This window comes from Mesoplodon bidens (genome assembly GCF_964165515.1).
Source record: "Mesoplodon bidens genome assembly, chromosome: 17".
NCBI lineage: Eukaryota > Metazoa > Chordata > Mammalia > Artiodactyla > Ziphiidae > Mesoplodon > Mesoplodon bidens.
The window spans coordinates 50,041,027-50,056,978 of record NC_138174.1 but is presented as its reverse complement, the minus strand read 5'-3'; the positions used below and the strand labels follow the sequence as shown (position 1 = coordinate 50,056,978).

Below are 15,952 nucleotides of genomic sequence, written 5' to 3'. Positions count from 1 at the left end.
CCAGTGGGAGTCCCTTCACGCTGACTTCTTTGTTCTGGTGACATGCCTCTTCGTTTTTTTGAGTACTTCCTTACTTCCTGGCATAACAAGTTGTTCCAGGCTTATCTGTATGAGTCCTAGAATCAGCTATTTCTCTAAAAAACCTAGGTTGTTTTTAGTGGGGAATAGTACTAGACACCAGCTGAGCACTAGGTGTATTCACTGCATCCCCAGTACACATCTCTGTGCATATATACATACATACGTGTATTTTAGAAATAATAAGTCCACACTGATACCTCATAATTCCAGCCCATTCCCATAGGGTTCCTTCTTACCTTGTCTCATTCCATGTTTATGTCCCTTCTTCCGCAGTAAGAATCCTGGCTCCCAACAATATCAATACGTTTATCTCTCATTCACTCAGTCCTAAACTATGTCTAAGATGGTTTTATGTTTGCTTTGCCCACACTCCTGTACAAGCACACTCCCTAACACGAGTCCAGGATTTGTTTATCACTCTTGCTTCTGCCCACCCTCTCCCCGGCTCTCGCCCCCTCTCACCCGTGTCTGACCCCAAGACCGCAGGTATACAGTCACATACTGCGTTCATAGGTTACTTGGATTCTTTCCTCCCACCCCCTTGCAGTGGGATTATGTTATTCCTGTGGAATAGAGTTGGGTTCATTTGTCTTAGTTTTCTTTTTCTTTAAACTCTGTTTAATATGGATAAAAATAGGTAGAACTAGCAGATTCTTTGTAAAGAGTGACAACAGCCAAGGATCACCTTCCTTCCCTTGTTCCTGAAAACGGACCCTTTTACCAGGTACACTTTGTCTCACCCTGTCCTGGGACAGGGGTTCATCTCCGTAAAGTGAGTAAGCTCTGATCTCGGGTGGGGGAGGAAGAGGGATGACCTTTCAGCTGGAGATAACTTTGGCCTTGAATGAGCCAATGAATGAGGCTCCAGAGGAATGCCAAAGGTAGGGCAGAAAAGGGACGGATTAAAGGACTGTCACTGAGTGGGGCTCCTCTTTTCCCTCTTGTAACAGTCTTCCTGGCCCTTTGTAGGAAGACATTGGTTTAACTGCTGACCCCTACCGTGTCCTGCCGACTTGGAGCTCTCAGACTTCCAAGGAGAGTGGTTTGTGGTCCAGTGCGCTGTTTCTGTTTGCTTTTAAGTTTAAGGGTCCCTCCTCCCTCCCACATCCTTAGATGGAGTTTTATTTTTTGTATGTGTAGAACCTTAACATGTTTCCAAAGGTTAAGTCACACAGAAATGGTATACTCACCCAAGTGTCGTTCCCTCCCCCACCTCTGGCATCCCTACCTCCCACCGCTTCACGCCGTGCTTGTAGCTTATGAAGTTCATTGTTTTCCAGTTTCTCCTTCCTGTGTTTATTCTTTTAAAGATTAATACATAAATAACCACATACACCGTCTATCTATATCTGCATTGATGTAGGTATAAATATGGGATGTATATATATACATATATATAATTACTTCCCCATCTTTATTTTTCAAAATGTAGCATTTTATATATACTCTTCTGTACTTTGTCTTTACACTTTACTGTATCTCCTAGAAATCATTCCTTATCAGTTCATAGGGATCTTCCCAATTCGTATTTTACATTTGCATAGTACAATTGTGTATATATCTTGTAGTTTATTAAATCAATTTCTTGTGCTTGGAATAAGAAGTATTTCTAGTATTTTGCAACAATAACAATGAATATTGTTAGAGGTGTACCTCTGAGGTAAATTTTTCGAAGTAAGATTGCTGGGTTGAAGGCTAATGCCTGTGTAGTTTCGTTAGATAGTAACAATTCCCCTCTATTTTGCATTCTCACCATCAGTGTCCGAGAGTGCCTGTTTCTCTACAGCCTTGCCAGCAGCATGTGTTGTCCCTCATACCTTTTAATTTTTGTCAGCCTGATGGGTGAGCAATCGTCCTGTGTACTTTGAAGCCTTTTTCCTGTGGCTGGCACTGTGAACCTTCAAGCCCTTGCCCGTATCTGGCATTTTCACGCAGAGGTTCAGGTTTTCCCTTGGGGGATGATTTTGCCAATTCTTCCCTCTGTTCCCTTCTTGAGCCTCCCCTTCTGTGCCCGGCACCCTACCTCCACCCTCTGGTTTCAGGCACCTTAAAAGTCCTGAGGTCCATTATTTCCTGATACTGCTGAAGGCTTGAGTCATGTGTGGTTTTCTTTGCTCTGTGTGGATGTTTTTTTAAATTAATTTATTTATTTAATTTTGGCTGAGTTGGGTCTTCATCGCTGCGCACGGGTTTTCTCTAGCTGCGGCGAGCAGGGGCTGCTCTTCGTTGCAGTGCGCGGGCTTCTCATTGCGGTGGCTTCTCGTTGCGGAGCACGGGCTCTAGGCACGTGGGCTTCAGTAGCTGTGGCACATGGGCTCAGTAGTTGTGGCTTGTGGGCTCTAGAGCGCAGGCTCAGTAGTTGTGGTGCATGGGCTTAGTTGCTCCGTGGCATGTGGGATCTTCCCGGACCAGGGCTCAAACCCACATCCCCTGCATTGGCAGGTGGATTCTTAACCACTGCGCTACCAGGGAGGCCCGCTCTGTGTGGATTTTATGTTGTTTTTGAGGGAATGTGAATGGTAATGTTTAGAATCGAACAATCATCATTGTCCTCTAGTCCCAGAAGCCGTAGCTGTGAACCTCTATGTATTTAAATGTGGCTTATTTATAACCATGTTCTGAATCCCATGGGGCCTGTCCAGGCAACTATCATATTTTTAGACTGCTTTTCTTCACATTAGATGGTTGATAGGGGAATAGATATTTATTTCAGTGGTCAATGAAAAATACAATTAGTTTCTTTTGCTCCCAAAGCATAATATACCCCTCAATATGACGTACACATTCTATGCTGTTGTTGTTGTTTTGTCAAAACATAAGAATCTTGAAAGAAGCTGAGATAAACATTGAAATTTCTTGGCTGCTTCTCTAATCCTGTGCTTGCCACTTTTCCCTCCGTTGGTTCAACCCAGGGGTTGAAGCTCTGTTGCTTTTGCAGTCAGTTTGTGGCTGTGTTTGTTTGCAGGGCTCCCGGCTCCCTTATGCTTTGGGTGTTTTGCTGTGATTTCCCGTTCCCATTACTTGTAGTGAACCCTGGCTGCTGTGGTGCAGCATTGTCTGCCTTCCAGCGGGTTGTGGAAGGGGAATGCTAGGAGAGAGAGAGAGAGCTCCTGAGCCACGGGTGGGTGAATATTTCCCAATCCAACATTAACATTCTTTTACAGCTACTCGCTTGGTAGTGAGAAACTTCCTATTACTCTTACCTAACCAGGTACCTAGAGACAGCCATACTTTTTAAGTGAGTTCACAGTTACTTACTTAAGACATCATAATGATTCTGTTCTCTATCTTGAAAAATAAATGAAATAACTTACTAACACATGATCATGTGAAAAATATGTAATTTCCTAATTGTATTCACAGTGGCAGTATTCATTATTTTGGCCTTTTACCCAAATATTTTTAGACTGAGTTCGAGAGTGACATTTTATTGTACTGTCAACTTAAAATAGCAAAGTGACTTTTTAAATGAACAATTTGTATTACCAACTTTTTAACATATTGTGTATTTATTATACTTTTCATTTAAATGTTGGTAAAGACAATCACAGTATTTCAGGGAGATTTCTTACATGGAGAAATATTTCAACTGTATTATTATTTTTTTAATCATGTACTATGTGGTTTATTAGGGAGAGAATTCCTAAGAATAATAGAAATTATTTTACTCCTTTGTAAATGTTTGGTCCAAATTTCACATGAATTTCATTTATTAAAAAATATAGCTAACAACTGATGAAGAATAATGTCTCATAGAGCTATTTTTGTCTACTGTTTCCTTAACTTTATAAAATATTATAAATTGTTTATCCAGTAATATTGTTAATACGATTTATTTAATCTTTTAGAAAGGACAACTGGGTAGACCAATTTTGGATGTGCCATATTGGAATGCAAAACCAGCTCCCATGCCTAACATTGGATCAAAATATGGAAGAAAAGCTACCTGGATAGGTGCAAGTGGGGACCAGACTTTCTTACGAATTGATGAAGCACTTATTAATTCGCATGTGCTCGCTACATCAGAAATTTTTGCCAGTAAACACATCATAGGTAATACCTCAAACAAGCAAATGTCCCTCCAAAATAGCCTTGATAGTAAACGGTCATCTTTCCCTATTATGAGATGTAGTCCTGTAGCTTTTGGTTTTCTTCTGTTTGAAGAAGTTTAAAAGAAGCTTCTAAGTGTCTATGTTTATATGTATCTATGTGCTGGAAGAATGAAGTAATTAGGAAAGTAGAAACCAAAGTACTTATAAGCTAGAGAGTGGTGGAAACATGAGCTAACTTGTAGTGGTAGAAAGCCTGTGCAGTGTATCGGAAAGAGGAATTTTTCTGTGTTGGTTGTTGTCAGATAAATGATGGAAATTAGTTTTATGGAGGGTTACATAAATCAAACTTGGACGTTTCATTGAGACCAAGGTGTCGATTTATACTTGTGTCCATGATATCATGAATAATTATATGATAGAGTAGTATTGTGTAGAAATTAAGGGCATGTGTTGTGGACTTAGACAGTCTGAGGTTTTCGTCCAAATTCTGCTACTTAAAAGTTTTTAGTTACTTAAATCCCTCAGTCTCAGTGTCTTCTTCTGTAAAATGGAGATAGTAATAATACTTACCTTATAGGAAATGCTTATCTTATAAGTTCGGGGAATATAAAAAGGTAATGCATCTTTAAAATATATAAATACTTTGTCCTAAGGCTTGGTACCTGCTTCTATATCAGAACCTCCTCCATTTAAGTGTCTTCTGATAAATAAAGTGGATGGGAGTTGTAAAACGTTTAATGACTCTGAACAAGAGGATCTGCAAGGATTTGGTGTGTGTCTTGATCCTGTGTATGATGTCATTTGGAGGTAAGCTTCTCTGTTTATAAAATAGAGTAATAAATAAGTTTGGATCAAATTGTACTTTTGTGGAATATAAAAGTCATGTATAGGCAGACTTTGCATAGATGAGAACTCTCCTATTTAACTGTTAACTACACTTCTATCGCAGTGACTCTTGGGGACCTTTACTCTTGCTACCTTTAGTGTAGTGGTGAAAAGCATGAATTCTGAGCCAGAGTGCCTAGGTTTATTCCAGCTGCACACTTTGCTTTCTGTGTTGCTGTGGAGAAGTTACTTTGACTCTGTGTGCCTTACTTTTGTCATTTATAAAATAGGTATAATAATGGTACCTTATAGGCTGTTATGAGAACTTAGGGTAGAGGCACATAGCAGGTGCTGTAGAAGGCTTTGCTACTCTCATTATAATAAGAAATTTTACTCTCAAGAGTTCTCTTGTTAATTATTTTTAGTCGGTCAGCATTCTTGTCTGTATTGTATAGAATTCACTCTAGTTCCTGGTCCCGTAAATATCTAATCATTACCAGCTATGTAGAAGAAATTATGCCAAAGACAATACAGAATAAATATGATCAATGCGCTTGCCCTTTAGGAATGTATGTAACAAAATCCCCATATTGGTAGAGAAATATACAGGGTTATCAAACTCTGGAAATTATAAAAATGTAGAGATGGATACAGGTACACAGGCGATTCAAGAAATTATATTGTAACTTGTTTAAAATTTATTATGCTGCTTTATACACATATAATGAGTAAAGGAAAGAGTTATCCTCAGATTTGTCGCTTTGAATGCTCATAGGGCGTGTACACTGCCCTTACCAGAGTGGCTCATCACAGGACTTAACCTTTTTTTCCCCCTTGCATTGTTTATTTGGCCAGCCTTAGTAGGAATCCAGGTAAGTGGAAAGGTTGAAGTGGCATGGGTGAGGAGAGGGAAGACTTCCTCTGTCTTCTTTCTTCTGCCCATTCCTGCTTTCATTTCCACCAGCCATCCCAGTCTTAAAAGGCCATGTTTTCTGTCAGTCCTGAGGCCTGATTCCTAGTGAAGGAATTATAGTGCTTCCCAGGTTGCTCGCAAGCTTGCTATCTCACTTGGGCATTTTGTGGGAAGACTTGGAGGCCAGAATTGAGTTGAGTAGTGCTTTTAGGTCTCCCTAGCAGCAATGTACAGGGTAGATTAGATAACAAGAGACTAGAGGTGAGTCGTGTTATAGTGATTCTTATGAAGACATGAGGTACTGAGAACCAGAATTAGAGTGGTCACAGTGGAACAGAGGGGGTAGAGAAACAAATGATGTAAAAATAGAATTGTCCTCAATTATTTACTGATTGGAAGTCAATGTACAAGAGACTTAGTTACCAAAGAGCAAGCTCTGGTTTGGACCTAGGTTTCAATTGATGTTTGATTTTCTACGATCCTTATATGTTTTATTTTTAAATGAAGTAAATTTGAATTAACAAGATAAAGTAGAAACTGACAGTACGGAATTTGTTTCTGGATACATTTACTAAATTAGAAATGCATTCTCTAAATTAGAGAGAACAGTAGAAGTAGATTCTAACAGTATAACTAGAATCATTTCCCTGGGGTCTTAACAGAACTCCAAAGTGCGGTATCCGATTACTTGAACCTTGCCTTTTTCACATGTGGTAGCAGTGGGCACAGATGATCTCAAATGCTTGCCAGGTCCTTGATCATTTACCCTTTATTCTAAAACAGAGATTAAAAGATGAAGGACAGGGCTTCCCTGGTGGCGCAGTGGTTGAGAGTCCGCCTGCCGATGCAGGGGACACGGGTTCGTGCCCCGGTCCGGGAAGATCCCACATGCCACGGAGCGGCTAGGCCCGTGAGCCATGGCCACTGAGCCTGTGTGTCCGGAGCCTGTGCTCTGCAACACGAGAGGCCACGACAGTGAGAGGCCCGCGTATCGCAAAAAAAAAAAAAAAAAAAAAAGATGAAGGACAGTCTCCTCCTATGTTTGAGTAAAACAGCTGGAAGGTGGAGAGTTTGTTCCTTTATCCTGACTTCTGGCTGCTTTGTGTCCTTTGTGTTTTTCAGTAGGGTACGTGCATTTTACAGCTATCACAGACATTGCAGATTCAGTATTAGCTTACTTTGACTTTCCTTCCGGCCTGAGTCTGCCTCCTTTTGTATTCTTAACAATAACTTCTCCTGAACAATTAGAAACTTTTAACATTTGAAAAGAGCAGATAAATGTTAATAGCAATTTTATTTCCCGTTGCAAAACTTACAAAACTAACACATGAATCTGTGTTGTTATTTTTTAAAAAGCAAAGCAAAAATACAAACAGGAAAAATGATGTCCTTCTCCAAATCTTTTTCTTCCCCCATACCAAATCCCACTAACCTTCTCTATGGGTCACAAGTATTAGGTTTGGTTTATATTGTTTGATACCTTTTTTTTTTTTTTTTGCGGTACGCGCGCCTCTCACTGTTGTGGCCCCTCCCGTTGCGGAGCACAGGCTCAGGACGCGCAGGCTCAGCGGCCATGGCTCACGGGCCCAGCCGCTCCGCGGCATGTGGGATCTTCCCGGACCGGGGCACGAACCCATGTCCCCTGCCTCGGCAGGCGGACTCTCAACCACTGCACCACCAGGGAAGCCCCACATTATACTTTTAAGTATACTGTTGCTCTGTTATTCATGAAATGTGATCTATATTACTGTTTTGTTCGAATTATTTCATTTATAGTGACATAATCACTTTATTTATATCTTTAGCTCAGATATGGAAAGTCATGAGCTACGTTTTGTCCTGTTTAAGCTGGGCGTATTATTCTCTTTGTATTGTCAATTATACTTCACGGGTTTTATTATACTGTAATTATTCTCTTTCTTGCAAGGTTTCGACCAAACACTAGAGAACTGTGGTGTTACAATGCAGTGGTTGCTGATGCCCGATTTCCCTCTGCAGCAGACATGCAGTCCCGATGTAGTATTCTAAGTCCTGAACTTGCCTTACCAACGGGATCAAGGGCTCTCACCACCCGGTCTCATGCAGCTTTGCACATTCTAGGTAGGGTTGGTATTTGGTGATCAGCTAATTTTCATTAATGTGTGCTGAGGATTTTTTTTAAGAGTATTTATATTTGTATATCATTCTGTCATGTTTGTTAAACAATAATATGCTAGGTGCAAAATAAGTTAAATCCTCTAACTTTAAGAGGTTTACCCTACAGAAAACAGTACATCAGACTTACACCAACAACCTGAACGATTCATATATGCCCAAATATAAAGCAGCCCTGAATATAATTTTCCTAATATGTATCTTGTAAAATAATGTTTTTGCTTAACTTGAATATATAAACTTTAGTGATGTAGGTTAAATATTCAAATGTATAATTATAATATTTAATTTTTATACATTATTTAAAATAAATTCTGTAAAATATGATATGAATTTTATAGTTACCGCTTCTGTTTCTTCTTCCATAATAGTTTTCCACAGCACATCAACTTCACTTCTAATTAATTGATTTGAGACATAGCACTTTTACAACATCTGGTAGCCATTGTAAACATCCAAAATTAGCACCGATTAAGGTTATCTCAGGCTACTGTGTCTTCCTCAAATAGTACTTTAAGAATCAATCTAAAGTGATTCAGAGAGTTTGATAAAAGGAAGAACCTTGTAGGGGCTCAAAGATTAAGCTATTCCAACTTTTCAGAGAGATAGTTTTGTGTGAAACATTGTCATATAGCTTATGTTTAAATATGATAATTACCCAGGCAGAGGGTAATTTTTATTGGCTGTAAAAGTATCTTCCATGAAATGTTAAAGCTTGGAATACATTTGTTGAGCACATTCAGAATTTATTGTTTTCATTTATCCCCTCCAGCATCTCATATTATAAGTACTCGGGGAAGTTTTAATTTAGGGAGTTGAATTTTTGTTTGTTTGCTTGTAGGTTGTCTTGATACCTTGGCAACTATGCAGGATTTAAAGATGGGTGTTGCGAGTACAGAGGAGGAGACTCAAGCAGTAATGAAGGTTTATTCCAAAGAAGATTATAGTGTAGTAAACAGGTTTGAAAGTATGTATATTTATGTTTAGGAAATATTGTCTTATATATGAAAGGTATGGATATTTTAAAGCATAAGTTATCATTTGCATCTTTTAGGTCATGGAGGAGGCTGGGGTTACTCTGCGCACTCGGTAGAAGCTATACGTTTTAGTGCTGACACAGACATTTTACTTGGTGGTCTCGGTCTGTTTGGAGGTAGAGGAGAATATACCGCTAAAATTAAGGTAAGCAGTTCATTCGCACTGTTGCCTTTTGTGTTTGAAGATAAGTATTTTGACTTAATTTATTATTTTATAGAAGGCACCTTTGTATGTGCCTACTTTCTTGTAGCCGTTTTAATTTTATTTATTTATTTTTGGCTGTGTTGGGTCTTCGTTTCTGTGCCAGGGCTTTCTCCAGTTGTGGCAAGCGGGGGCCATTCTTCATCGCGGTGCACGGGCCTCTCACTGTCGCGGCCTCTCTTATTGCGGAGCACAGGCTCCAGACGCGCAGGCTCAGTAATTGTGGCTCACGGGCCTAGTTGCTCCACGGCATGTGGGATCTTCCCAGACCAGGGCTCGAACCCTTGTCCCCTGCATCGGCAGGCAGATTCTCAACCACTGCGCCACCAGGGAAGCCCATTGTAGCCGTTTTAATGATAAGATGCAGGGGCATTCTGATGTAGCTTTAAAAAGTTTTTAGCATTTTTACTGCCAAATACTGTGTAAACAGACATCATCACCACAGGCATGGGGACCAGGGATGAAGTGAGTAAGGGGATGGATTCCATCTGGTAGAGAGTCAAAAAACAATCAGAAGTCCTAAGTTTACTGCACTATTCATCTCAGAAAGGGCAACAGTTATAAGCAAAGGATGTGCTCAGTCTTTGAAAATTCACTAATAGCTTGAATTTTCTGTTGTCACATTATCCGATTTTGCTCTTAAAGTGAGAGAGACAACTGTAGTTTGTGCCTTAATTTCAATAGCAGGCTTCTTAAAAAAATTCTCAGTTAAATACTGCTGTAGTCTCAGTCCTTATCTTCCTTAACCAGTCTACAGAATTTAATCCAGTCAAGCTCTTCTTCGATATGGTTTCTTCACGTGGCTCCCAGGACACCACACTTCATTTTCCTCCCATCTCCCTGGCCGCTCTTCTTAGTCTCCTGCTGGCCACTCATCATCTTCCCGACCTCTAAACGCGGCAGTGCCGGAACTCAGTCTTGGACGTCTTTTTCAAGTCTACTCACCCCCTCGGTGATGCAGCCTTACGGCTTTAAGTATTTTTTCTCTTATCACTCTCACACTTAATAGACCTCCAAAGATATATATACAACTGCCTACTCTGCATCTCCATGTGGATAGCTAACAGGTATTTGGGATGCAACATACTCAAAACTAGGCTTCTGACCATCTCTCTAAACCTGCTGTTCTCTTGTCCTTCCCCATCCCAGTTAACTGACTCAGAATAGAGCTAACTTCGTTCTTCCAGTTGCTTAGGCCAAAAACCTTGGAGTCATCCTTGCCTTCCCTCTTTCTTTCACACCCCACATCCACTCTCACAGCAAATATTGTTGGCTGCACTTTGAAAATAAATCCAGGATCTAACCACTTCTAAAAACTGCCCCTGGTACCAAGTTGGTCCAAACCACAGCTGCTTGGAGCATTACAGTAGCCTCCCAATTTGTATCTGCTTCTGTCCTTGCTCCCTTCGGTCTGTTCTCAACATAGCAGAGTGATGCTCTTAGAGTGTACACCAGGGTATGCCACTCCTCTGTTCAGATTCCTGCAGTGTCTTCTAGTATTAGAATAAAAACCAGGGCCTTACAAGGGCCTGCAAAGCACCATCAGAACTGACTTCCATCACCACTCTGACCTTATGTTATACTAGTTGCTTCACTCTGACCTAGCCATACTGACCGACCCTTGTTCCTCACACGTGCCAGGCATAGTCAGACCTCAGGACCTTCACACTTGCTACTTACTCCCTCTGACGGCAGCTCTTCACTCTTGATACCTGCAAGGCTCACTTCCTCTTTACCTTAAGATCGTGACTCCTTGGTGAGCCTATTTAAAACTGTAAATCCTCTCCCTTACCACAGACTTACTTCCAGTAGCCCCCCCGCCCCTCTTTTTTGTTTGCATTGTTCACCCCGGTATGCCCGGTTCTTAGAACCCTGCCTGGCACACAGTATGTGTTCAAAATTATTTGTTGAACATAAACAGGGGAGCCAAGTTAGGGGCAAATCATTTAAGGACCTTTATATCATGCTCAAAGAAGAAGAGAAACCATTGAAGACTTTTAGATTAAGGAAGTATTCTAATCAGATACTCATTTTAAAAAGACTGCTGTGGGTTATTCAAGAAAAGCAAAAACCCTTAACTTTGTGGAGTATGGGTTAGAGCAAGGAGAGAATGGAGAGAAGAACTAATTAGTTCATATTGAACTCTTCCAGCTCGTAACACTGCTAACACTGGTTGCACTGACAAGCTTTGGTACCAGCAATAGGAGAGATACAGTGCTGGTGGAGAGATTTGGAAAAAAGGATTCTCCCAGGGTTTTTAATCTGAGTGAGTAGGTGAATGATAGTGCCGTTAATCAGAGCCGGGAAGGCAGGAGGCAGGAGAGATGAGTCACCTTACAACTGGGGAGGTTGAGCTGCCCGGGGAATCCCAGGCGCAGACTAGGATCTGAGGTGGAGACAGATTTTTAGACTATTAGCATATATAGTTGAAAAATGGAGACCTCGAACAGAGTAATTGTCCAGTAAGTTTTAATGTCCCTGTCTCTTCCTTCTTAGGCTTTTACTCACCTTTCTTGTAGTTCACCTACTATAATCGTCAAGAGAAATAAGGATTTTAAAAATATGTATTAGTCCATTTTTTTAAAAGAAAAGATCCCTTCCTCATAATTCTCATTTACTTTCACTTAATTTCATAACTTTTCCTATTGGATATCTTCTTTTATTCTTTTCCTGTCCTCTGCGGTCCTCCCCCTTTTTTATAACTGTTTTTTTCCCCCTTACTCTTTCTATCTCCTTTTCCCATGCCATTTGAGCTATTTTTTGTTACCCGTTTTCTTAAGGATCCTCTCCTTCTATTATTCCTCAGCTACTATTTTTCTAGCCTTTTTTTTCCCCCACTGGGTATTTTTCTAAGTGTTCCACAAGTATCGTTTCACTTAATTCTCACAATTACAATGAAGTAGGCACTGCTAGTGTCCATCTCCCTTTAATGGATGAGGAAACTGGGTCCTAGGATCTCACAGCTAGTTATGTGTTGAAGCAAAATTCTACTACATTTGGAAGCTCACTTAGAACTTAGAGTTCTCTCACCTTCAGATGTTTATATCTGGTACAGAACATTTTTGGAGCATTTGCTATAAGTAGGCGAATATATAAAATAAGGAAAACTGAGGTTAATACAGACCATAAGACATGTGTTTCTTAACTTAGATATATAGATTTGTACATTTCACTAATAACATTTTTTTAAAAGCAGGTACTCTTTTACATTCTGTAGTGTCCAGCATATACTGGAGACACAAAATTATAAACATATTATTCAGCAGACCTGCATGACTGAGTGACTGGGCACACTATGTTTTTCTCCTCTCCCCAGCTGTTTGAGTTAGGTCCTGATGGAGGAGATCATGAAACTGATGGAGACCTTCTTGCAGAGACTGATGTGTTGGCTTATGACTGTGCTGCTAGGTAAAGATTTCTTCAGTATTCACTGTAATCCTTGCATACTTAACATGACATATTTATTATAAGTGAATAACGCAACTTAAAGAGAAAGTTTTAAATAATCTGTGATCAGATGCTTAAGAAACTAAATTATATACTAGGTAACATAACTGTTGCTTTTAACAGTGCTACATTAAAACTAATAGTATCCTTCATATTTGTATTTCACAAGATAAATTGACAGTTTCTACATTGAAGATGGAAATATACATATATTTTGCACACATATTTTCATGCATCACTTAGAGAACACCATATATGCTAGTGTTCTAGTGATGCAGTACAATTATTTACTACCGGTAACGTTATGTATACTGTGTCAAATAGTCATAGTGGGTCGTACTTCAAATCACCTGTATGCTCTGACACCAAGCCTATAGTATTTGCTTGATTATAACATGCTTGGAGAGGTGGCCAGCTTTACTGAAACCTCTCAGGAGGTAACCAGAATCAGGATGTTTATTTATGAAGGTTCGTTAAATAATGAAGAGACTTAGATTTTAAGAATTATCTCAAGACTGTTATGACAAGTTAGTGATTTGAATCAGGGAATATTATGATGAGAAAAAGAACGGATTTGGACTTCATGATAATGGTGGTATGCTGTCTTTCCCAATGATAGCTACATTAAGAAAACCTTCTGTGGCATTCATAAGCTTTTTGTTAATGAAAATGTATATTTTCTGAAAATGGTAGTAAGGCATTGAGTTTACTTTTAACAGACAAATACTTTTGAGAACAAAATAGTAAACCTAAAGAAAAATTTGACTGTTTCTTCACTTTAGGCATTAACCAATATCAGGAGATACTGTTTCAGTAACTTCTTAATGTTATACACAAATGAGGATTAGGGCAATTTCAGGAAAGTTAATTGATTAATTAATTTTTAACAAAGCCTTAAGATGCCATTGTTATCACTTTTTTGAGCGTATGATTGTGTGAGTCAAAAATACAGTGTATGGTTTTATGTATAGAGAATCATCTAGATTTTCTTCATTTGCCTCCTAACAAAGCCCAGATCCCTAAGGCTGGTATTAAAGGCCTTCCACAATCTTTCACAGCGTCTTTTTAAACTTTCCACCTACTACTTTTCTATATCTGTCTCAGTGCTTTAACCTAACTGGACACCTGGCCACTTCCAGACCCCGTTTTGTACTTTCAGACCCCTGCCGATCTGTTCATGACAGTCTTCCCCTTCCTCAACATCTTTATTCTTCTCTCTGTACCAGCTACAAGCAATATGCACTCCTTCCACTATTACCTAGAACTTTGTAACTTGGCTATATCTTTATCAGATGCCCTTATTTGTATACATGTGTTTTCTCTCCTCCTAATTTAATAAACTTTTTGTGTAGTTACTGTGTGACAGGCTCAGTTCCAAACACTTTGTCTAAACTCAATTCCCAGAACAGTCCTAGCCTATGAGCTAGATATTGTTTTTATCCTATTTTCAGATGACGAAACTTAAGTCACAAAGAAGATGTAGCAGTAACTTCCCCAAGGTCACCCAGCTAGCGAGTTACAAAGTCAGGCCTTGAACTCAGGCCATCTGACTCTAGAGCTCTCGAAAGACTTTAACTGAATACATGAACTTTAAAGTTCAAAGTTTTCCAACAAAGCTGGCATTTTTTTTAACAACAGTTAAAAAAATTGTCTTATATTAGTATGAAAACTTTATAACATTTAAGCAAGTTTTAGAACTCAAGATGAGGAGGAAGAAATGTAATGCCATCACTGTAGTACCAGTAACTATTCTTTGTGTTCTTGTCCAAACTTTTTAAAATAGAGGTTTTTTAATGTTGTTTGACAAGAATCTTATAATAATACAGTGTATTTCATGTTTTGTTTATAAAGAATTTAAAAAAATAAATGTATGTAACAGAGGAGTACAAAGGCATTGTCTTTGATATGTTAATTTTCCTCTTAGAGAAAAATATGCAATGATGTTTGATGAACCAGTCCTCCTGCAAGCTGGCTGGTGGTATGTAGCCTGGGCTCGAGTGTCAGGACCCAGCAGTGACTGTGGATCTCATGGACAAGCTTCTATTACCACAGATGATGGGTAAGCAGAATGTTTAAGTATTCCTTAAGCAACTCCCATTTTTGTTAGTGGAATATTGTTTTGAAAGCTCAGAGGTCTTTTAGTAGAGTAAAAAATCTTTGTAGGTCTAGAGCATAATATGACCTGCTAAAAATTAAATTCGTATAATCGCATGCCAAATTAAGGTAAGACAGAATGTGGAGATAATAGAACTGGTATTCTTTGCTCTTGTCAGTTGGCATTTGTGTGTATTTCTGGATGTTACCTTGTTTAAAAGCTTGTTTGCAAAATTAGAAATTATACAGAGGAAAATGACAAGGATAGGGAGTTTGGAAACCATGAAAAAGAAATATATACATGCCATAAAATTGGGCAGTGCTCATGAAAATACTTTATAAATTGCAAGGCCTTAATGATATGAGATGTGATAGGTTTAATAAAATGTAAAGGGAAATTTACCGTTTAAATTTCAAGTATAGAGCACTTCCCAGTTCATAAAATACCTTCATTTATATTATCTTGTTTGACGCCCTCAGTAACTTTGTGAAGTGGTTATTAGCCCCGTTTTTACACTCGGGAATAGAGAGACAAAAGGTGAAATGATTTGCATCAAACTGTATGGCTACTGTGTGGCAGAACCAAATCTGGACCTGGAGTTTCTTGACTCTAAGTCCAGCCTTCTCTATACTCTGTACTCTGATTCATGTGCAAGAGAAGTTCAATTTATTCTTTATTCTTCTTGAGCATAAACTGTTTGAAATGGGTAGGAGTTATGTAATCATATATTTCATATAGTTTCATTCAGCTCATAAGAGAGCTGACCAGAAAAAGAGCAGACTGATTTATGAGGTGAATTCTGTGTTCCTGAATGTTCAAGTAGAATGCTGAAGATAAATTAAGTCTATTGTTGTAACGTATCCTTTTCAGCTTACTCTAAGATTGTACGGTAGAACTGAGGCGACTGCTTTGATCCTGGACTGTATGATTCCCATATACAGTTCATTCAACCTTGGAATATCATAGCATTTTTTTTTTTTTTTTTTGCTGTACGCGGGCCTCTCACTGCTGTGGCCTCTCCCGTTGCGGAGCACAGGCTCCGGACACACAGGCTCCGCGGCCATGGCTCGCGGGCCCAGCCGCTCCGCGGCATGTGGGATCCTCCGGGATAGGGGCACGAACCCGTGTCCCCTGCATCGGCAGGCG

General features: G+C 39.4%; 1 protein-coding gene across 13 annotated transcripts in view; it reads left to right on the top strand.

The window, feature by feature from the left end:
* MYCBP2 (MYC binding protein 2) overlaps positions 1-15,952 on the top strand; it is a 266,977-nt gene that overhangs the window by 113,195 nt on the left and 137,830 nt on the right. For all 13 annotated transcript variants that reach the window (XM_081214828.1, XM_081214825.1, XM_081214831.1 and 10 more), the window contains 7 exons: positions 3,930-4,134; positions 4,787-4,940; positions 7,799-7,971; positions 8,867-8,992; positions 9,080-9,207; positions 12,581-12,672; positions 14,636-14,770. In XM_081214828.1, the coding sequence (XP_081070954.1) occupies positions 3,930-4,134; positions 4,787-4,940; positions 7,799-7,971; positions 8,867-8,992; positions 9,080-9,207; positions 12,581-12,672; positions 14,636-14,770 (1,013 nt within the window). The remainder of the gene's footprint in view (positions 1-3,929; positions 4,135-4,786; positions 4,941-7,798; positions 7,972-8,866; positions 8,993-9,079; positions 9,208-12,580; positions 12,673-14,635; positions 14,771-15,952) is intronic.